The sequence below is a fragment of the Sturnus vulgaris genome, chromosome 3, assembly GCF_052056855.1.
Source record: "Sturnus vulgaris isolate bStuVul1 chromosome 3, bStuVul1.hap1, whole genome shotgun sequence".
NCBI lineage: Eukaryota > Metazoa > Chordata > Aves > Passeriformes > Sturnidae > Sturnus > Sturnus vulgaris.
Window position 1 is genome coordinate 17,523,337 of NC_142245.1, and position 23,613 is coordinate 17,546,949.

At 40.7% G+C, this 23,613-nt stretch overlaps 1 protein-coding gene across 11 annotated transcripts in view; it reads right to left on the bottom strand.

Moving 5' to 3' along the window:
* Nucleotides 1–23,613, bottom strand: part of XDH (xanthine dehydrogenase) — a 107,698-nt gene that overhangs the window by 25,900 nt on the left and 58,185 nt on the right. For 9 of the 11 annotated variants that reach the window (XM_088161094.1, XM_088161100.1, XM_088161102.1 and 6 more), the window contains 12 exons: nucleotides 14,267–14,324; nucleotides 11,826–11,922; nucleotides 10,588–10,696; nucleotides 9,427–9,553; nucleotides 8,570–8,631; nucleotides 5,868–5,936; nucleotides 5,335–5,421; nucleotides 3,951–4,092; nucleotides 3,280–3,372; nucleotides 2,184–2,335; nucleotides 1,263–1,356; nucleotides 349–458 (listed from right to left, as the gene is read on the bottom strand). In XM_088161094.1, coding sequence (XP_088017220.1) covers nucleotides 349–458; nucleotides 1,263–1,356; nucleotides 2,184–2,335; nucleotides 3,280–3,372; nucleotides 3,951–4,092; nucleotides 5,335–5,421; nucleotides 5,868–5,936; nucleotides 8,570–8,631; nucleotides 9,427–9,553; nucleotides 10,588–10,696; nucleotides 11,826–11,863 — 1,083 coding nt within the window. In that variant the 5' untranslated portion in view covers nucleotides 11,864–11,922; nucleotides 14,267–14,324. Of the gene's footprint in view, nucleotides 1–348; nucleotides 459–1,262; nucleotides 1,357–2,183; nucleotides 2,336–3,279; nucleotides 3,373–3,950; nucleotides 4,093–5,334; nucleotides 5,422–5,867; nucleotides 5,937–8,569; nucleotides 8,632–9,426; nucleotides 9,554–10,587; nucleotides 10,697–11,825; nucleotides 11,923–14,266; nucleotides 14,325–21,369; nucleotides 21,570–22,202; nucleotides 22,392–23,613 lie in introns of those variants that run through there. The other 2 variants (XM_088161104.1, XM_088161093.1) reach the window with 2 other exon arrangements.

Sequence of the window (23,613 nt, forward strand, 5' to 3'; positions counted from 1 at the left end):
TGTTCTACTTTTCAAGCAGAACTTCTACCTCTGGGAACATCACTTTGACATTTTTCATCATCACCAAATGCACTCAAAAATCTTCATATAATAAAGTGAAATTTCTCTTCCTTACACTAGAAAAATTCTTGGGCTTACCATACTTTATCATAGAGCCCTTCTCCCTTTGCTTGTGAAAAATAGTGTGCTGCTGGATTTTCTCCAAATCATTCACTTGCTTCCTAGTCCACTTGGGACTACATAAGCATTTGGGGGTTGGTCAGGAAAAAGGTGCCTAACTTTGAAAACAGCACTCAAATAACAGCGTTTTAGCTCCAAAGACAGTGAAGTTCTTTCTTACAAGCTTACCTTTTTGCTGTAGGGTATTTCAACAGAGAGAAGTATTTCTTCAGGCTTAACTATTGTCTTTCTGTAGCCAGTGAAAAACTTCTCATCCATCGTGACAGTCCTTTTGCCCTCTGTAGAGCAAAGGGACATCAACAGTGAATAAATGAAGAATAGCAATAGTACATATGGAAAAGCCTTCAAACCACACAAATCCCTCTTGATAAGATATCTGATTTCATTTTTCCATTCTCTCTCACCAAATCAGGAAAATCTTTCTCAGATTTACTTTGGTATTTATGGAATCTATGACAGCTTCTGCCTACATAATAAATTTTCTTTGCACAGGAACTGATCAAAGAGACCTCCTTCCTTCTTTATCTAATTAAACCTCAGCTTCCAGGTGAGCCAGCTTCCAACACTCCAATGAAATCTCTCTTTTCCATAGCCTGCACAGAAACCAGCACTCAGTCCACTGATCAGACAGTCCACTTATTTCAAGGATCCTGTTTTTAAAAAGATTTCCTAGGAACAAATAAAAACTGAGATGCTTGGCTTTCTTCTTAGAAAAAAAGAAACAAGTTTCAGTCTTTATCTGAAAAAGCCAGAAGTATTAAAGTAAGATAGTGACAGAAACTATTTCATGCCTTTTATTTTTCATTAATACACATCTTCAACCAGCTCTTCACAAGGATGTGTCTGTAAGTATACACACAGTATCAGAGATTCCATCTGGCACAGAAGTTCAAAATTCTTTAGGGAGTCAACCTTATGTCTAGCTTTAGAACTTTAGCCTCAAAAAGTGTGAAAACACTGAAGACTCAGACTAACAATGTTAATTTCTACTTTCAAGTTCTGGCCTGACCTAACAATCCATGGCAGAGGACTGCTGAGTATCCCACACTCCTCAGTGCCAGAGGGAAATGTAAGTAACTCACCTTTTGATACCAAAGTCAGTTTGCTTCCACTTGCCATTAACACAGGATTTAAGTCAGAAATTGGGCTTGCTGTCATTATGTTCCCACCAATAGCCTAGAGTGAAAATAATGCATTGGATAAATACTAAAAATCTAAGCAACTTTTCGCCTTTGATTAATTGGGAAAACCTAAATCCCACAAAATCAGATGCTGTCTCAAACAATATTAACATTTGCCTGAAACAGATTTAGAACAGTGTTTTATTAATGCATCAAGACTACCTTATGCCCAAACCTCCTATGCACAATCATGCCAAAATTCAATCACTCTACCTGCTATCAAGGAAGATCCATGAAACTAAAAAGGGTATTTTTAGTAACAATCAGGAACCAAGGTTTTTGGCTCCAAAACAAATGTATGGCACAGTATCTCATGGACCAAGTGTTCTTGTTTGGTATGTTGGTTTAACTGCTTGCTTGGTATTTTTTTTTGTTAGAGCACATAGAATTTGAGCATACCTTCCCCTTTAAAACTAGAGGAAAATTTGCCAGATCTGGTACATTAACACTATGACTGCCCTAGTTGTCATGGCAATAATACAAACACCTGCTTCTTTGAAGTTTGCCCAGCACTCTAAATACCTTTTTTGTTAAATTAGTCAAATCTCACTACAAATCACCCCCACTTGGTGATAACAGCAATGGATGAACTGGATAACTGCCATGTTTCCCTTGCTTGTTAAATGTGTGGCATCAGGGCAGCACAGACACCAGCTGAGACCTCACCACTTTCTCGGGTTGATTTTTGTGTGCTGGTTTCTTTCCCAAGGTTTGAAAACGTTCTCCTGTGAGTTGCACAGGGCACACCAACACTGCATGAGACAGGGCAGCTCCTCAGACTGAGCTTTCAGCTACAGCCCCTGGTGCTCCCGAGTCACTTACAGCAACATTCCTGATCTGTGGCCCTGCAAACCAGCGCAGCTGTTCCAGGACAGCCTTGAAGATCTCTGTTTTGTATGGAGGAAGGTCTGCCACAGCTTTTCTCATCACCTCCTCTACCGACTTCAGGGTACAGGCAGCACCGATAGTGACCCCTGTAACAAGCAAAGGAAAAGAATTGTTGGTCTCCAAGATTTTGAGGTACAGAAGGACAGTTACTGTGTCTGCAAAGCTAAGATGCCACAGAGCTCAATCAGACCTTCAGTTACACCAGACTATTTAGAATATACTGCATGTAAACATCACATCCTCAGAACAAAATTCACCTTTAAACCACAGCTCATGCTGGGGCTGTCTCCCACATGACAGTAACACACCACCCTTTTGCATCAGTGTATTATTAACAATATTGGCCTCCTATAGGTATTAGTTTGTCCTTTGAGAAGTGAACTCCAACTCCTTTCCAGTTTCCACACTTTAACTATCCTACCATGCACTAAATTGTCCTAGGTACTTCTATTTGTAAGACTGACCCATTTCCATCACAAAGCTAAAGGGAATGGAATTACAGAATTGTTAAGGTTGGAAAACACCTCCAAAGATCACCAAGCCCAGCCTCTAACTGAACACCACCACGACAGCTAAACCACAGCACTAAAAGTCATGTCCAGTCATTTCTTGCACACTTCCAGGGGTGGTGACTCCACTACCCCCTATGGGCATCCCAGTCCAGTGCTAGACCATGCTTTCAATTGAAGAAATTCTTCCTGATGCCAATCTGAACATGTGGCACAGCTTGAGGCAGTTTCCTGTTGTCCTGTCACTTGCTACCTGGGAGAAGTCATTGATCCCCACCTTGCCACATCCCCCTTTCAGGGAGTTGTAGAAAGTGATAAGGTCACCCCTGAACCTCCTTTTCTCCAGGCTAAACATGCCCAGCTCACTTTTTTACTTATCACTCACTTGGTTTCCTGCATGGGAAAGATATAACGCATACAGGAAACGATCTTTAATCTGGGGATTTTCCTTCACACTCTCTTTTATTATTCCAGAGAGTCCTCATTCACCTCACAGGTGTTCTGCCTCTTTTTTTGCTCACCTGTTTCAGTGTGCTGAACAGCATTCATTTCAGGGATCCATGCTGGTGCTATAATCACTGGATACAGCAGGTTCTTTAACCTCATCTCAATACCTTAAGGAAAAGACACTGTTTGGTACTTGTGTGACATGGCTACTGCTGCACATAATCCTTCAGGAAAGAAAAATTAATACAGTAAACCCTACAACATTTAGTAATTATTTCATGAACCAATTGCTGAAGACAACAGAACTACTAAATAAGTCTGAATTCTCCTCCTCAGCATTTATGTTTGCAAAGGTATCTATTTGGTGTGAGAGGCAGTAAGATCTCAAGTCTGGAGAGTTTTCTCACTGAAAAGTCATTCAAAACACAACTTTCACAACTGAATTAATTTGATTATGGAGACATTTTATACTGCCTCACTCCCCTCTTTTCAAAATTCCACAAAACAGCAAAAAGGCTCAGATCTGGATCAGCATTTTTTTCATCTGATACAGCAAAGAATGGAGAAAAGCATTCACTGTGAGATTAATCTACCTGAGAAAAAAGTCTGTTCCTACATACAACCTGAAAATAAGTAGCTTTTTAAAAGCAATGACATGAAAGAGGTTTCCATTTGCACTGTTCTCACAAAATACTTAATGGAAGGTTTTCCAGCTGTCATAATAAGCATCAGCTCTTTCTCTTACCCACTTCTGTGTTCCCCACAACGAGTTTGGCATTGGGGTACTGGGATTTGAGAGCCACCAGTTCATTGAGAGTTGTGGGCTGGATCCACATCACACGCTCTCCTTTGAAACACATCTGCTTCTGCTGTTTGTTACTCTGAGTCTGCAGAAGGGAATTCAGATAGAGCTCAGCCCCTACATCGAGCCAAGAATCCCTGCTCACCTGCTGCCCATGCCTCTGCCATGCTGGGCTCCATCTCAGCTGAGTTACTGACGGGGGCTGGGATATCCACACTGTTGTTGGCAGTTTGCCATTCCCCATCTTTCTGCCAGCAGTGATGAAAGTCTTTCTCATGCTGACAAAAGTTGCTCCTTCCTGATACTGCCAGGTGCATTCTACTGCCACATCTCCCTAGCAAGGTCTGTGCCAGGAAGCTCCATCTGATCAAGGTTCTGGCACATGTCTGTGGCTCCAGTTGCTTCAATGGGCTTTCCATTCTCATCTCAATCCAAAAATGCCAGTCTTTAGCACTGATGAATTGCAATTACCCGCTAGGTAAGGTTCTGATTCCTTTTTTAACTACTTCATCCAGTGACCAAAGAAAACATGAGATCAACCCTTGGGTGGGAGAACATCTTGGAGAAGAAACAGATAAGCCCTTTCTCAAGCTGAATACATCTTATGCTATGGTCTAAGGGAACCTACTCATGCTGTAGCTCATGACACATTTAAGCTGGGTACAGCAGCAGAATTAATGGCTGAATGTCAGTTGTTAAATGTGAAGGAAGCTGTAAATGCATCATGTGCTGGATTAGATTCTTGGCTGGGACACACTGCTTAGGGGGGAGGATCTCCGAAAAAGACAGGAATGAAATATGGAGAGAAACTTATCTCACCTAACTTTTAATGTCATTGTGAGCCAACCAACTTTTATTCCTGCTACAGTGAGGGAAGTTTTTTGAAAAGACAACTATTTGAGATATGGATTCAGGTACATCCTGTAGTTCCTACTTCACTTCCTACACTATAAAGGGAACACAGGGAGACCAGCTCAGATATATCTGTACTTGATGTAGAAGTTCGCATCTGACCTAGTAAATTGACATCTGGATTTTAGCGACTATTCCACCCCAGACGGGAAAGGAAGGACTGGGAAGGAAGGCACCCCAAGAGCAGAGTCACATATGGTGAGAACCAGAAACAAAGCCAGACAGTTGGAGCAGGCACCTGACCCTGGCTGAAATACCTTCTGTTTTATAAAACAGGGAAGGGTTCATGCCCATGCATTTTCTTTCCTTAGCAGCCATTTTTGCCCTGCCATTTCCTCAAGACAGGCAGGACTCAAACCTTGTACAGAACAACTAAACCAACTACTCAGTGCTACTTCTTTCTGAATGGACTTACCATTAACTCTGGTGGGAAGATTGGCTCCTGTGTGGGATCCAGTGGCTGGAACTCAGAGGAATTGAACAGGCTGGAAGATGTCATTGTCTATGACAGAGAAAATGCAAATGGCTAATGATTGAGGAGTAAGCTCTCCACACACAACCATAACTCCTTCCTCTTTCTACTCAAATCTACTATTTCAGAGAGCAAAATGCAGCAAACGCAGCAAAATATGCCACCTGAATCAGCATTTAAGATTCTTCAGTTATATTTTTCTGACTCCCCTGCATGTCTTGTCAGAACCCTCAATCCTAAACACACTATGTTTTTGTCAATCAAAAGTAATATCCCTTTTACACTGACATGTTAAATCGTGTCAAATACACCTTTTCTGAGGTAAGTTCTTCTGACCATAAAATATAAATTAGTCTACATTGCCTTGCATAAATATTGCTAAAATAAAAGTATTTGGTTTGGCCATGCAATGAGCCAGATCTAAGACTTTAAACATCAGAAATAATGGAAAAACTATTAGTGGAGAGGCACCTTACCATACTGTCTTCTTTTCCATTCATGCAGCAGCCCAGACCATTGGCTTTTCCTCCACAGCAGCCCCCATTCTGAAGAAGAAACAAGCACACTTCAGCTATTCTAAACAAAGTCAGAACATTGCAACTTTTACAGAATATAGTCCTCCCCTTTCATCAGTCCCCGGATTTCAGAACTTTGCAGTAATATTTTTTATTAATAAACTGCTTGAAATAAAGGACTCCAAGCAGTCTTAATTGTTGGAGTATTCCATGCAACACTGAATGCTTCTTAAAAAACACAGAAATTCCTTGGAAATTTCTGATAAATGATTTCATTATATTCTCTTTTTCCTAAACTGATTTTATACTCACACTATCTTGTACACCAATTTCTTCTTTCCATCCCCTTATTTGTTTTGTACCTAGACTGGTAATCACATACAATGTAATTAACTTTTTTCCCCTCCAGATATTCCAAAATATTCCAATTGTACCGTTTCGGAACAGAGAGGAAATTACTTCATTCATTACTGGATGGCAAAGTTTGGGAAAGATCACAGTGACCTGTTTTCACAGAAAGATGTATCACTTCAGTGCACCAGAAGCTGGTAACACTTTGCTTATAGGTGTCACCATGCTATTTCACAGAAGGGTTGCACCTTGCAGACTCAGAAGGAACATCACTGTTTTAAAACCCATTCATGCTAATCAGGTCATACACAGTCCCAGCATTTTCCAAGAGATAGACAATAAAAACAGCTCAGAGAGCTCTGAGTATCTGCACCACAGCAGAGTCAGAGAGGTGACTAACATATCAAGGCTCCAATGTTATACTAAATATTGAGATTATGGGTTTTTAACATTCAGTTTACCATGGTATTTTCCCTCCCACTACGACAACATCCAGTGCCATTGGCAACTCTGCCACAGCAATTCATGTCCTGTGGGAAGAAAAACTGTCCTGAGGAAAAATGTGCAGATTCCAAGGAAATGAAATAGGTTTGAACACCTTCTGAGAGCAACATCCAAAGCAGAAGGAAGGTGCCAACCAAGTAGGTGTTTCTCTTGCCAATGGAAGGCAATATCCTGCAGTGTCATGCTCACTGTTCTGATAAACCTCTTCCTCTGGTTTGTAACTATTCTGACCATTCAACCATTATCTCTGGAGCTGTGAGGAGACACCCAGGGATGACTGAAAGGGACAAGCACATACAATACCAGTACTCTGCCACCAGGCAGACTATCTGCCTTCATTTTCAATCTGACTCCTATTTCATTTCTTGAAATGCTCGTTTACTGGGAGAGGCAGGAAATAGCAGGTGCCTGTTCACATTCCACCTGCTAATCACAATTGTGTTGATTACTATCAGAGGTCAAGAGAAACCACTGTATGTGCTATGTAGAATGCCTTCCTCTCCCTGGCATCTCTTTTTCAGGCTGAGGTGCACTCAGTGCTTCCCTGTATGGAAGTTAGATTGCCACAGATGCGATCCTTGTTCCAGTTCTCTGAATCTTCTTCTACTCTGCCATACCCTGTTAGAGATGAGAGGAGCAGAGCTGCACAGAGTACTCAAGTGTAGGAAGAGCCAGGGAAGTGTTTTCCCTTTTGTATCCCATTCTCTTCTCCAATCTTACAGGTTCATAAAATCCTTCAGAAATTCCTCAAAGGCAATTCCTGCCTTCAGTACCCAGACTAACTTGATTACTGTTAGCTTATTTTCTCATATCCTTACTCACACTCTTTTAAACCACATTTAGGGATAGGTGCAACAGCCTTGCTTCCCACCAGAGGTCCCAGAACAACTCCACAACAGTGACCTCCCTCCACTGCAAAAATATACCATTTTTCCTCTACTGCCTTTTAACCAATCTTTCCTCCATACAAAGATCTTCCCTCTTAACCCCTATTGTCTTTAAAAGTCTTTGGTGAGACACTGTGGAAAACCTGTTGGAAATCCAAGTAGGCTTTTAATCAACTGGGTTTATCAACCATTTGTAATGGATCTCACTCCTGCTTGTATTCTCTTTTGTTGATTGCAATTCTGGATAATAAAATGAAATTAATGGGCATCATTGTAAATTCTTTTCTTTTGATATTTAATACCAGTGTAGACCCATGAGTAGCTGGTAATTACTGAAGTTCATAATGATCTATTTCTCTTCACAGCCTCCAGCACTCTTTCATGTACAAAGGGACTAGAGAAAATTTATGGCAAAGCTTCATACCTCACCCAAACCAGCAGAAGAATTCTGGGCAAGAGCTATAAAACAGTGAATTCAATTTCTTTCCAGAGCTATTTCTGCTCTGCAGCTGATCTTACAAAAAAGCAAGTTCTTCACCAGATTCTTGCACAGTGTGTTCCTACCAGTGCACCAAACCTTTATACTTTGTCCACACCAGGATCAGGATGCAAGATGAATTATGCAGAGAGGGTGAATTTTTCTGAGACTTACAGAAAACAGTTACGGAGTCTGATTAACTGTGATCCAAAAAGGGACCATGAGATGGATTTTATTCAAGTGTCCCAGTAAGTGGAGAGAGAAAAGAGTTTGCTCTACCTGAATTATTAATGCATGAATCACATGCAAAGGGCTCAAGAGCTGGATTGTTACAGCACATATATTTCCTTCCTCCCCATTTGAGTTCACAGCATGTTTCAGTAAAAGAGAGAAAGACAGCCAATTTCCAGTTTTTTTTAAAGACATCATCTGAAGCCACTTACTTTAGCAAATGTCCTGTATCCTTCCAGAATGGGTCTGTAGCCTGTACACCGACACAAGTTCCCTGCATTGCCAGAGCAAAAGGATAAGGATTTAGTGCAATTCGGCTAAAAAATTCCCTTCTTTTAGAAAATTCTATTGTTTCTATTAATTTGATAATAGCTTGTCAAATCCTGATACAGTGAATGAAAAAACTGAGAGGAGGAAAATTTCATTTGGAACCTTGCAACAACCTTACAATTTTTTGTTGAAATTTAAACTGAAATTCATTTAGAACAAATTCGATCTGTCTTATTCAGTACTCATTTATCTCGATTGTGTGAGTGTTCTTAGTATACCAACTGGTCTCTCTCCTGAATTACACAGAGATTTCTTTCTCCTGCATCATCCCTCCTCTCAGATCACTGCTGGAAGCACAGTAATGACTCTAATCTCAGCAACAACAGCAATCTCTCACAGGATTTGCACAGTTGGATTCTGCTCCACTCCATCATTGCATGTTGCTGTCTTGGTCCTTGACTTGAGAACATGTTCTCTGTCACCTCTGCAGGCTCTTGTGACAGCAATGAATAAACAAGGACACTATTTAGCCCCTCAAGGACAGGCCACCTTTTGGTCTATCGTTAAGATCAGTGGGTTCCTAATCCCAGACTGAGGCCACTTGCCCCTGCTTATGCACTATGATGTTTGCTTCATAGCACCTGGCCAGTCTCCAAGTGACAGAGCTACTTCTTAACCTCACAACCATCAGCTATTTTTAAAAGGATACATTAGAAAATGGTGCACCTCCATCCCACTGGGTGAAGCAGATGTAATAAAAGCAGAACAGGTTGCACCCCTGCAGGGCTATGAATATTACCTTGGAAAGCATCTTCAATGTCCTCCATGTGGGGCTCAGGGTTGTTCCGAAGCAACGTGTACATGGACATGACGATGCCTGGAGTGCAAAAGCCACATTGGGATCCATGACTTTTTGCTATTCTCTCCTGAGAGAAAGTAAAAACCACGATTAGCCCATAATATCAAGGTGAGCTCATTGTTGTGCTTGTTTCTATTACACTTCTGTTAAAAGCAAAACCCAATATCACAGAGGAGCTAAGATTATCATCAGATGTTCTCTGTTCAATTTATCTGTGAGACAGCTTTCAAAGAGGAGAGCAGCTTGAAAAGTTTGCACGTAGGCTTTGAAATCAAAATGTGACTGGAAACCACTGGAAGGAGATCAGGAGTTCTTCAGATTTACCATGCTAGGAAGGTTTGGGCTACCTGCCTATACCTGAGTTTGAATTTCAAAACTTAGCTGTCAGAATCTTCAGCCGGGGAGAGAGAAAAGAAGATAAATAAACAAAGGTCAGATCCATTCATGTACATCAAACTTATTTTTCACTTTGTTGTTTCCTCCCTCAGATACTGGCACAAGTCCTACCCACTATACAAACTGAGATGAATCACAGTTTACCTTAAGGAACCAGGTGTCTGACAAGAGAGGCAAGGCTGCATTCTAACACCTTGCTAGAAGAGCAAGGATGCACATTCCTGTCACTCCTTCTCACCAAGAATATTTTGAGACTCCAGAAACATCTCTGAACCAAACCCTGCTTCACTACTGCAGGGAAGGTTCCTAACTATGCAAGATCAGAAACCAAAGTCATTCTTGGAAGGCCACATGGGAGAGCCCAAACCTATCTCAGATTTCCTAGCTCCAGGTCATTATATTGGCTTTCCCCACATCAGACTTTCCAGACTGGGATGTGGACCAAATACAGCCATGCAGCCCAAGAACAAAAGCATTGGCAATTCAGCCAGGATAGCACCAGTTAACCTGTTGGGGCAGAACAGAGCTGTAGCATTGCCTCGGGAGTTTGATTCTGTCACTTAGCCATTCCTGCAAGTATGGATTGCTCACATGGAGAGTCAGCCTTGTGGCTTTAGCATTATGGTGGAGGTCCCTGGAACAGGTTTAATTAGCATAAGAAAACATGTATAGAGAGTTTTAAAGTTACCAGTATTAATAGCTTACCTGGGCTGGGTGCAGCCTGGATTTTGTGTTTCCTATGCCTTCAACAGTAGTTACAGCCACGTGATGCAGGGCACAGACAGGGAAGAGACAAGCATTGGCAGTATGGTGGCTAAAACACTACATTAAGGTCATTTCATTTGATAGTGCTGCTCAGCAAAGGAAAAAGGGAACAGGAGCAGTGAAGAGTACTTGGAAGCTATAGCAGTGGACACAATAGGAACACTTAAATAGGTGTGATACAATAATTAATTACAAGCCAAATCCTACAGCACTCAGTCATCCAAAGTTCTAATCAATTTCCCTTGCAGTTGGATCTGGGCATACACCATAGGATTTCACCTAAATATAGCAACTTTAAACATCCTTGTTGCACATTAATATACAGAACCCATATAAGTAATTTATAGGGGGCAGACTACAAATACCAAGATGTTGTGCAGCTAGATGCTTGCAAAGTTACATAAGAACCTGGAGCTCTCAGACTTTTAGCCAGAAGGCTGTTTCTAGATGGTAAACATGGGGAAAAATGCTAGACTGAACGTAAAAGAGAATGTTGCCAAAACTCATATGAGAACTAGCTATTCTATCTCATTTCTATCAAGACAGAATAATGACCCTAAAGATATCTTATTCATAACCATGCTATTAAGTAGAACCACTCAGAGAATCCAAGTTATAGTATCTCCAAACATTATTCCAAATATATTAAAAATTTCAGTGTTTTCTCTTCCCCACAGTAAAACTAAACTGGGGCCTGTCTCTCTGCCTCATCCTCTCTCTACATTCCCCTTTTTGTTTGATTCCATTGTTTCTCATTTCAATTAATTAAAGTGAGAACAGGAAGAAATGTTGTCTCAGGAAGTAATTCTGAAAGTTACAATAGAAGTAGAGGGAAAAGTTCATATCTGCTGGCATACAGAAACAAGATTATTGTCATAATACAATAACAATAAAGATTTTATCACAATAATCATTATATGGATTCTCACAGGAAAAAGTTACATTAGAATCAGTGCAGATATTGCAGGGCACAAAGAAATAGTTCCCTATCAGCATTGTGCAATGCTTTAAGAAAAATACTTTCTTATCTTAGCCTTCTGAAAGTGAAAAATTATGTTTTGACAGAAATATTCATTATAGAACTTCTTTTAAAAAATAGTACCATGTCTGATATGTCAGGAACATGGATCTGTGCCCATTTTATTTCTCTGTTGCAGAGTTCAGATTGCAAAGGATACAGGATTTTCTTCCGAAAGGGATCATACTTGGATATCATAACAGTGCAAGCACCACATCCACCTTCTCCACAGCCCAGTTTGGTTCCACACAGGCCCACTGAGAGACCAGGAATTAAGGAAAACACAAAAAGTGTTGGCAGAAACCTGCTCAAGTAGTCAATCAAGGCTGAGCAACAAGTTCTTGCTGGAAACAAAGCACTCATTTCTTCTGCTTAATAATTTAACATAAGCAAAGTTTCAAAAGCTGGCATGTGACTATTGAGATCAACACCCAAACCCGTCATAAGGGGTTAACCACACTCCAACAGATTCTTAGAAATAAACAAAAAATATCTTCAACTGCAACAGTTCCCACTTTCCATTACTCAGAAAGGGAAATTACATAAGGGAGATAAAGCACTGGTAATTGCTGAGCAAGAGCTGTTCAGGCGTGCAGCCACATTCCTGAGCCACGCAGTGACATCCTCTTTCAGCACCTCTTACTGGTAGGGTTTGACTTCTTCCTGCACCTGGGGACTCCTACCACCCAGAAGGATCCCAGGCAGTGCAGTCACTCGTGGCTACAAGTTACACAGTTTAGCACTGCCTGGGAGCTGCATTTGAACTGCTCACAGACCACCTGCATCTCAAAAGTCATGGTCTGGCCACTCCATTTCTGATGGCTTGCCAATCAGGACAAAACCAGCTAAGCACACTCCCAGGAGCCTGGGTCCCATAAAATACAGGAGGGAGACACTGAGAGCCAGAACTCATGGAGATGCACAGAACCCCTGCACAGACACCTGGGAGCTCACAGGGTGAATGGCCTGGCCTAAGCAGATTCCTCCACAGACTGCTGAGCTCATGGCCATGCTTTAAAATCAGGAATTACATCAAATGTTCTGCAAAGAGAGTTCAGGAGAGAATTCGTTGAGCCACTTCTGCTTAGGTTCTTTCACTCATTAAAAGGTAATTAGACACTATTACTTATTGCAAAGAGGACTGGCCAATGTTGAGAGACTTTTGGTGGGGTAGAAATCATGATTTCATTGGCAATTGAGTAGAGAATCAGTGCCTTTCCCTGTATCACAGAGCCTTTGGAAAAGCAACAGACACCGTGATAGAGGGAACTCAATTCACCTTGATATCACTGCAAACAGTATGGCACTGACTGTTCCTAGAAAATCACAGAATCATTTAGGTTGGAAAAGATCTTTAAGATCACCAAGTCCAACCATAAACATAATGTTGCCAAGTCCACCTCTAAACCATGTCTTTAATGCAAACCTAATGCTGCCAAGCCCATGATTAAACCATATCCTTAGAGTCACCGCTGCTTTTCATACAATCATGTGCCTGCTTGAGCAGAAACACAGCTTTCCTATGCCATCTGATGTTTCCCTTGACAACAGTGCTAGCCTGCCTCAATAAAATATGTTTCTCAAAGTATTTGTCTGACTCTAACCAGATATCTACAAAGTAAATTCACCAGAATGCTCATGTAGAAGATCAGCAGGTTTTGAAGAGTTCAGATTCTCTCTTTACAAAGCTATTTACATTAGTTATCAAGAAGCTTACACATAAAAGTTCTAGCAGTAAGATAGGCACACATAGGCATAAGGGTCATGCCACTTACATTTCCTCTTGACCTTTATCCATCTGTGGCATATTCAGATACATAGAGCTGCTGATAATACTGTTGGAAATCTCAAAGAGGGGTGTGATTCATGTCCCTGTACTTCCTCAGCTCCCAGACAAATGGAACACGGCAGCATGGTACACATACAACAACAAAGCTGTCAACAATTTGGCAGATGTACACACCCAGCTGGCCAGACAAAAACTCAGAAAACATGGAATGACATGACCTGTGGAACCAAGCCTGGTACAGCCAGCCTGGTCATCACAGGAATTACTCAGCTCCTGAAGCTGTTCTGACTCTGTGTTGACCAGTTTCAAACAGCAGTGAAACGTGACCACTTGCACCTTCTCGTGTAAACATGCCCATGGTACATGAGGGGAACCCCTGCCTCTGAGCCTGCCTCCCTGGGACATCTGAGAAACAGCACAGAATTATAAAGCTATGGGACATTAGCTAGCCAATATGATGCTTTGGCCAGAAAATTATTTATGACTTATGTGGAACAATCTTAAATTTCCCTCAATTTTGTTGTCATCTCATTATTGCTTCCTTTCCATCATATTATAATTATGCGAAATTACAACTTTTGCCTTTAAAGTATTAACAAATCTTTTAAAGTACATAATTTAAAATTTGCTATTGTTTAAGCCTGGAATAGCAGCTGTAATCTTTGCTAGCAAGAAATACCAGACAATGCAAAGCACTCCCTCTTATACCCTGTGCAAAAGCTCTGCCCAGTACTGAAGAGACAGAACAGTAAACAATTATGAAATGCTGTAGGCATTTAAAGCCTTCTGCAGTTTTTTCTGACACCGGATACATTTTCTTCGTAGATAAATCAGCAGGGTTGTTTCTGGGTCCACATTTTTTTCCACCACCTGCAAGAAGAGAAAGATATTGATAAACACAACACAGATAAGTTAGTTGCAAGGGGAAAGTTTGGTCTTTCTGCAACTTCTTTTCCAAAGCGGGGAGCAAAATCACTGATTATTTCAGCAATGTTAGTCATTTTCCTTGAAATCATTGTGTCAGAGGGAAATATATGCATTACATACATCCGGGTTTTTCAGTTATGGCACACTGAGGCAAATCTAAAAAAAACCCTTCATCAGAAATGGCAAACAGATTTAGTAATGAGAAGAGAAAGAACTGTGTTTTGTACTCAAATCTTGGGTTCCTGACATGTCCCAAATAATGTCTCATCTCTACTGACCCTGAATAACTGAACTCTGTCCTTTCTCTTACCAGTAGAAGAGACAGAGAAAATGAGCAGATAAACAGAGTGACAGAAAGAACATCAGTAACAGGTTTTGCAGAGAAAAAAAACCCAGCAGTGGAAATTGTAATGTGATTACACAGGTGCAGCAGAATGAACAGCAAGTACCAATCCTCTGAAGTTTCTCCTTCTTCCCTTCTAACATTAAATCAATCAGTATTACAGTAGTAGCCATCCTAAATATGGGAATATACAAAATTCCAAGATAGGGGAAATTTTTGCTGCATATTTTGAGCCACCTCCATCCTATTAATAAACCACACTATTAGAAGTTATCCATTAGACATAAAAAAAACCACTAAATACTCTACTTTAACCTCTGCCCAGTGGTCAGAAACCAAAGTTCTGCCTTTGCCTCCAAACGGCTACAGGGCTTGTCTTCCCCTTTTTCTGTTATGAATAAAGTGTCAAGAAACTTTTCCAAATTCACCATGTGCCAGAATATAATAATGTTCTTGGCTCTTATTTTATGCAAGTCCTAAGTACAATAGTTACAGTTTATTTAAATTAATCACTCCCAGTTTGAAGGACAAATTGAAATGCAAATTGAAACGGGGTCATTTGTGCAAGTTTTTTTTTACTTATTTTTGTTCAATGATAAGAAACTTTCATGACCTCTGTCCTGCTTCAGTTTTATGCCTTTGACACGTGACAGGGTTATTCTAAAGCAACATGGTTTATACTTCCTGTTTTGAGTTCACCTTTCTAGAATTAACTGATAAAATTGCTGCTGCAAAACACAACTGGGCACTTTTTGCACATTTCATTCCTGCACTGGGGATGATCTAGAGGAAAAAGAGTCTGTTCCAGTTTGGGAATATCATATTGTAGATCATTGCTTCTATTCAGAGCTGAGTGCCCCTGTTTCCTCACCTCCTGGATGCATAGAAACAAATAAAAGCATGCAGTGTCTCTTCCATGACCATGTGGTTCAGAGTAAGCCCATAGATCCCTCTGCAGCAGCTTAGCAAACAGACGGACACGAGTAGGAAATTCCAAACATCCCTGCGACTGTGAGTGGACTAATGGCCTTTCAGAGCCATTGCACAGGCAAAGAGCCAGCCCCAGCATCTCCCACTGTCACTGTCACGCTGAATTTCTTCCTCATGTTTGTGCCAATGGCCATTGCAAACCCTTTCAAAGCAGCTTCCAAGATAGCCAAGCACAGAGAAGAAACTTCAGAACAGTTAAAGACTATTCTGTGATTATATCAAAGAAAACATCGCAAGAAGTTTTCTTGAAAGTGTCCAAGAACTGCTCTGTTATGTACTCAAACCAAGAAATTAAAAGTTTGGCCCACTGGCTTCTTTTCAGAAAGCAGGAAATAAAAGACGGACCTAGTCCTTCACTTTTCATTTAACAACTCATCTCCATGTACTTTTAGTCACATAAGGATGTGTGAAGTCCCAAAGCCAAAGCTTTGCTCAGCTTTAACAAGAAAGTGTTTCCCACCATGTCCCAGACAATCCACAGCCTTACTCTGTTCTAGCCAACAGCCCTGGATTGCTACTTCAGTCACTTCAAACTACTCCACTGGAGCTGTGTATCTGCAATTCTGGCAGACACCAGGGATCTGAGGGAGATACTTGGTAAGAGTTTGGAGAACATTCTGGGTTAACACAAATCTCACAAACCAGAGAACAAGGAGTCATTTCACTTCTGGTTCCTGGTGGGATGATGCTTGCTGATGAGTCTCTCTTGCTGGGTATAGAGTAAGAATTTTTTGCTGTTCTTGCCTTTTGATCATTGCTGTTGATGCTGGTTTGTCCTCCAACATATTCCTCCAGTGGCTTGTTGCAATCACCTGCTGTGATTCGTTCTTAAAACATTTTAAAACCCTGGGGTGGGGATAACATGTCCTGTCTGATACTCAGTACAACATGATTGCACAATATCACAGTTCCTCCTTACCTCCCCCAGTGTCCTTGTACAGAAAGAAACTGAATTCCATCCATTGCCTTCTGTGGTTACTGAAGTTAAAGAAATGTTCCCCTTTTGGTAAATTGCTGGTTTTTAGTGTTTGGTAATATGTTTTATTTTGTTTTTTTTTTTAATCAAATGTCATATTGCAGGTATATCACATTAACAGTCACATTTTGACAATTCAAAACTGGATTTTACTGCATTTGGCAGCTTAATTATTAATCAAATGCAGAAAGAAACATTACTAAAAATGTTAGGATGGCAAAGACAGTCAAATGACTCTCAACAAAGTTACTCTTTACTGCTGTGTTTGTACTACATGTCTGTTTGCCTACTGATTCTAGGAATTTTAAATACTCAGATCCACCTCATAGGGAGCCTAACTTGGCCCTGCAGTTCTTTGTGCTTTTAAGTACCACACAGAGCAGGTTCTGAAGCAGTTCTTTACACCTTTAGAGTGCATGGATTAGTCCAGAGAGATGTTGAGCTCACTTTCCCATAATTTTATGTACAAAACTTCCATCTCAATAAATATTTTGTTTTCTGGCTTCTCTACCTGCCTCTCACTAATTCAGATACCTTTGCCTTTACAACATAAAGCATCATATATAAATTATTATTCCCAGAAAGTTAAAGATTTTTCAGTTCAAGAGAACAGAAAATGAACAAGGTAAATAGAGGAACACAAAGAAAGAGAAAACAACCTTTCCTATTTTACCAAACAATGTGCTAAGCTTTCCATCATTTGGGGTCTATAAATGAGAAGCAGATGCTTTCCTGGAGGACAAGCCTCCATTCAATCACTAATCCCTGGTCACTCAATAAGTTGCAAGAAGAGAAAGTGAAAGGCTGTCACACAGCAAGTCAGACCAGTCACATGTAAAGGTCCCCTAGGACCTTAAAATCTGTGAACGTGTTGTTCCTGAAGTCAGTGAGAGATTTCAAATTAATTTATGAGGAAAAAGGATTAGAACACAGATGAACAAATTGAATATAACCACATAATGTAAATTTGCTATTGGTCATGAGAACATTTGGTACTGCTTTAAACCAGTACACTGAAAGCTCATAAGTCACTGTCTGTGTAGTACCCAGAGATCCACAAAGCTCAGAAAAATCCTGTATTTTAACTGGTCCCATCAGCAATCAAATACCCACAGACTTTGGAAGTGGTAAGAGGTCTAATGTGGCTTCCCTTAGCATTCAGAATAGAAATATTGACTCCACGTTTTTAAACTAAAATTACATGCTACATATGCATGAGACAGATTTGTCAGCCAAGGGAAAAAAAAATTGCCACGATTACCTTTAAATTGAGCATGCTGATTTGCATTCTAGTCAAGGCAGACTATTAAGATAGCCTTGAGTTAGCAGTGTGCCAAGCTTTATGCCCAGTGAAGCAAACAGGTGTATAAAAGAAACAGTCCTCAATGTAAAGTATGCTCGGCTTTGCAAGGAGACTTTTCCTTGACAACACTGCAGGCTGGGCTAATGCAAGAGAGAAGAATTTGCTGGAAAACAAACCACTCTTATCACGTGGCTTTGTACAGTGACAGAAGGTCAGCAGCCCGATTGCAGTGTCAAGTTGTCATGAATTCACACAGCAGTAACCTTTCCAAGTAGCCATGTTATCACATTCTTTGCAGTGAACCAACTGGAACATTTAGTCAGGGCCCCAGATGGATAGAGCCATATCCTAAGGCAGAATCATAAAATATTCTGAGTTGGAAAGGATCCACTAAAACCATCAAAGCTCAACTCCTGGGCCTGCACAGGACACCCCAAGAATCACAACAGGTGCCTGAGAGCATTGCTCAAATATTCCTGAGCTCTGTCAGGCTTGGTGCTGTGACCACTGCCCTGGGGAGCCTGCTCCAGTGCCCAGCCACCCTCTGGGTGAAGAAACTCTTCCCTAACCTCCCTGATGGATGCTGTTTCCTCAGCTCCTGCCACTGGTCACCAGAGAGAAGCTATTAATGCCTGCCTCTCCACTTCCCTTCTTGCTACCCCCTGTTCCAGCAGAATTGCACTTCCAGGCACGTCCCACCACTCCTTCCATCACATAAACTTTCATGTGTAGCAACGCCCCAACAATCTCCACATGCACTGCCACAGATCAGAGCTCCCCATGAGTCAAATTCTCTCTTAAACCTGCATTTGATGGGGTTGTAACTTGAGCCACTTTAGCAACACACACAGAGAAGGGAAGAGAAAAAAAGCCCCTGGAGGCTCTGGGTAGAACAAGTGAAACCTGCTCCTTTACTAGAACTGCCTGCTCCATGAGGCAGTGGATAAGGATGCTGAGAGAGCTTTGACATTTAAATGAGTTGGTACCATTGGTAATATTAATCATCCCTTGGTGGCTTTTTTTTAGCCAAACTGCCAATAACACACTACGATAAACCCCTTTACACATGCACACAGTCAACTCTGAGATACAGCTTTTGTAAACAGGAACAGTTCCATAAAAATTGCTGAAGTGCAACAAGGCCAGTTAAGTACAACAAGAACTGGCTATTTCTGCCAGGAGTTTACTGCCAGAATTAGGTAAATGGATGAAAGCACAAAAAGGAAAGAATTCCAAGGGTAGTAAAGGAGAATATTCACTCACAGCAGGTTTAATATCTGCAAGAAGATCCAAAATGAATATGTTGTTTTCTGCTGATGGCCTTCAGGGTCTAGGCTGCCATTTCTCCCCTTCTCTGCTTCACCCCAAGTGAATGAAAGAGTCCCACAGGGCCAGCTCTAGGCTTTGACTAATAGACATTTTCATATGCTAGCCAAAAGTTTTCTCCAGGAAGAAGGACTTTTGTAATAGCTTACACAGAGCAGTGCTCTTGTAATAACTGAGCAGCAGCCAGGGCTGAAGCACCACCTGTTACTGCATGCAGGAATTTTTTTAATAAACTCTTCATATCTACCATGAGAGGCCTACTAGTTTTGAACCTCAGCTGATCTGGCACCAGAACTACAATTGTCTCTCATTAGGGCATACCAGGAAAAAAAAAAAAAAAAAAGAAAAAAGAAATCAAACAGGACACTTGGCTTCTATTGTATTGGCTTGTATTGACTCTGGATTGCCCACCACATTTGTGGCAACATCCTACTGCAAGATCAAAAGAGCTCCAAGTTCACCCTCTACAAATTGAGGTTCACAAAGGAGGCATTTCACTGAAACTTCACAGAGAAAGAAGAAAAGTTAATGGAGTACCACCTGCACTCACCATAGCAGAAAATTCATCAGATAAAATTCACAGACCATCCTGTGCCACAATTTCAACTACCAGACTGAATTAGCTAGTTACAATTAACTTGGAGTTTCAAGTTTTCATCTCTTTCTAGAAACAATGAACAGCTGATATGTCAATTAACACATATGAACCACTACTCATTTGTGTGAGCAAAGCTTTAGTTGCCACCCTTCTCTATAAAACCTCAGAGTCAAGCCTGGGCTCTACATCAGTATTACATTCAACAGCTCTATGACTAACTTTTATTGCATACTAGATAAACTTCATTCTTCAGTAAACTGTTAACATATCAATAAAACAAAACATTCATATCAAATCCACTAGTACCTTGGAAAGTTCTAATTCCAATCCAGTTTGGGATACAAATTTATAACTAAACCCCCTAATTGTAGCTACACTCTCATCCACATTAAACTACCATGAAAGACCAACAAAAGCAAAATGGATAGTAACCCTGTACCAGTCTGTAAGGCAGGGCTTTTTAACTAACTGAGAGTATTGTGTGATCCCTCAAGGGATTAAAAAATTAATTGCCTAGCCCAAACTAAGTATACTACATGATTTACCCCTAAGCACAGGGAAATCTTGCCAACTCTTGGCTCCACACAAGCGGATATGCAACCCTGTCCCCTCCCCAGGTTTCCCAGCAGGAAGCTGCCTTGGCACACATTCCTGTGCCCAAGTCTAGGCAAGGGGAAGGTGGTGGGGCAATACTAGCACTGAGCTCAGAAACAGAATTGACTTGGTAGCCATTGGGCAAAGAAAGAGTCAGCTCTGACTAGTTACCAGCTTTTTTTTTTTTTTTTTTTTTTTTTACAAGAGGCAAGGCTGCATTGCTAGCCAGGCAAAGTCCAAACTGAGGACAGGGGGCTCTGGAACAAACTGTTTAAATGTGTCCATCATGGGCAATGAGGACCCCAGCCTCCTGTGGGACACAGTCACTTCTTAGGTTATTGTCAGGAATCAAGATCAGTTAATGGGCTTTCATTCCTGAAGAGTTTTCTAGCTTCTTAAATGGAAATGGAACAAACATTTTTCTAAATCCCTTTCAAAAACCAGATGTTAGAATTACTTATTAAGCATAGGAATTACATATGGATGCTTCCATTTGAGTTAAATTTTCCAGATCTGTCATAAGTACTGAAATGATTTCTATAGAAATGCCTGTATTAATCAGTGCACACTTATTTAAAAGTGGTTACCTCAGAGTTGTAGTCAATTATTGCCAACAAATCTAAAGTATAAAAGGAATATTATCTAATTGTGTTATTCTTTGAATAATCTGCAAGGTAAAGTCAAAGAAGAGAAAAAAGCCATTTAGCAAAGTAATAGTCTTCACAAGTTAATATTTAAAAGCCATGGAATATGTGTTCTTATCAGAAAACTTCAGAAGAGGAAAAACATTACTAGAAAAGTAAGTAATCAAGCCACAGTCCAGGAGCAAACTGGACAGAAAGCTGGACTCTTCCTTACCTTTTTACCATTCACAAAGAAAACAAGTTCATCCCCTGCCTCGTTTGGAGCCATCCTTCACACCTTCCCAACTTCACTCCAACAGGGCCACAGACCACCCTTGTGAGAGCAGCCCTGCTCCCCACAGCAAAGCACAGAGCACCAGCCTCACCACGAGCACTACGAGTCTGCCTCAACAGTGTTTGACTTTATTTCTACACCAGTGCCCTGTGAAACCCCATATTATATAAGAGGCAGCAAAGAGGCGTGCCAGCTGCCTTTGGTTGGTGCTTCTGCAGCCTTAATGACAGAAAAGGAGCTGGAACGAGCAGAGTGACCCGCCCCCTTTTATATAGCAGAGGAACACAATTCAGCTGCATTCCCTTTAGATTATCCTGCCAGCCTTGGGGCACTCGCCGTGTGCCACTGACACGGCTGCTAGCAAGGGATTCACAGGGTTTTGCAATGCAATGCAAACTTCAGGGGAGGGAGGGGAGGTTCCTCCAGTTATCCCTCACCAAATATTGACAAGAAAAAGCTGTTCCCCTTGTTCTGTGCACGGCCATACACCTGGCATTCACGCAGAGGGCTCTAATGACAGCACCTGCTTATTTAAAAAACTCCTTGATATGTGCACATCTGCCGGTAGACCGACTGCAAGACAATTTCACTATTTTTCCTCACAGTTTTAATGCTACAGTACCCTCTGCCTGGGAGGACATAATTTAAACAGGCATGTTTTTATCCACATAATAGCTATTCTAGAAAACTGGCACTCTGATCCAGCACCTCTTTTGAGTTGCTGGACTATGACCCTAATGTTTACACTGGACTCTCAGAGCATTTAGTCTTACCTGTTTTTCCCTTAATCCTCACATTCTGGTTCCTAGGTGCATGTTGCTAGTGAAACACGGAGGAAAAACAAGGATTTTTCGTCTTCCATTTCCCTGGTGGTGGTTTCTTCTGGCTTCTCCATTACACAACCACATATTTTTGCATGAAGTCTTCCTGGTTTTTTTCTTCCAAAGGTGTTGGCAGAATCATACACAGGCCCCTGCATATGACATGCATTGTCTAATGAACAAGATATCTAAACTGCTAGTTCTAGTTTAAAGTTCCACCACAAGACAGCACAGTTCCAAAGTTTCATGGAAGTTTCCTAGCACTGTACCTTATCCTATCTGCTCCATTCTGATTCTTGTGACTTTGCTTTCCTTCTTCAGTTTCAATTAGTTTTGATTAGCTTTTTTCATTATTGCTTTAAAATCCCTGGGAAACCACTATATCAAAGTCTTCTTCTCAGGAACCTCTCTGAATAATTCATGAGATCACAAAACCTAATTAAATTACAATTTTCAGAAACAGTCTTTCCTTCAGTAGTATGGAAACATGTCACAGTGAATACAATACATACATTATTTTTACCAGCTTTTATCTTCTGTCTCATTTATTCTGTTTCCCAGTCTATATCCTAGAAAAGCTATTTTATAACAAGTATCAAACACTGTTTCAGACTTTTTTACAAGCATTTCAGTTTGCTGGAAGCAGCAAACTTGTGCTCAACACCAGCTGCCTTAATCTATATTTTCAGTGAAGTTGTGCATAGCTGAACCAGTGCTGACACCTATTGTCTGGTACCTCCCACTTTGTAATATCAGAGTACTAGAAAAAACACTTTTCCCCACGTAGTCTTAAGCTCTGTTGTTTTATATTTATGTGCAAAATTTACACAAGCACTACCCTCACGTAGCAAGCTTCAATCTCAAAATTAGTGTACACAAGGTTACCACTCATTAATAGTTTTGTAATATTACAAATAACAAAGAACCACAAGTAACGTGTTATTAAAGCAATCTTAAAGCAACTAGCCATTACAGCATTAACACCAAAATCAAACTTGTTTAGTTTCCTAATCCATGCTTTCCATAATGCACGATGCAGTTCTTAGGTTTAAAGAACGCTTCCAATCACATCATCGCTTTCATAAGGAAGTCCATTCTCAAATTTCTTCCTAGCCTTGGTGATAACATTATAGGTAAACTATTGCTTTTTGCTAAATCAGTAAACAGCACCTTGTGATATTCCATCACAGGAATTTGATCTATCAACCTACTATATACATAAGACAAAAATAAATACAACCATAATAATGATCTCTATACATAGATTACATGGTAATTTAAAACTTCAGACCTCATCTCAACAGAGAAACTGGTCACAGCACCAGATTCACTCATTCTCTCACCACCCTGATGGAACAGTCTA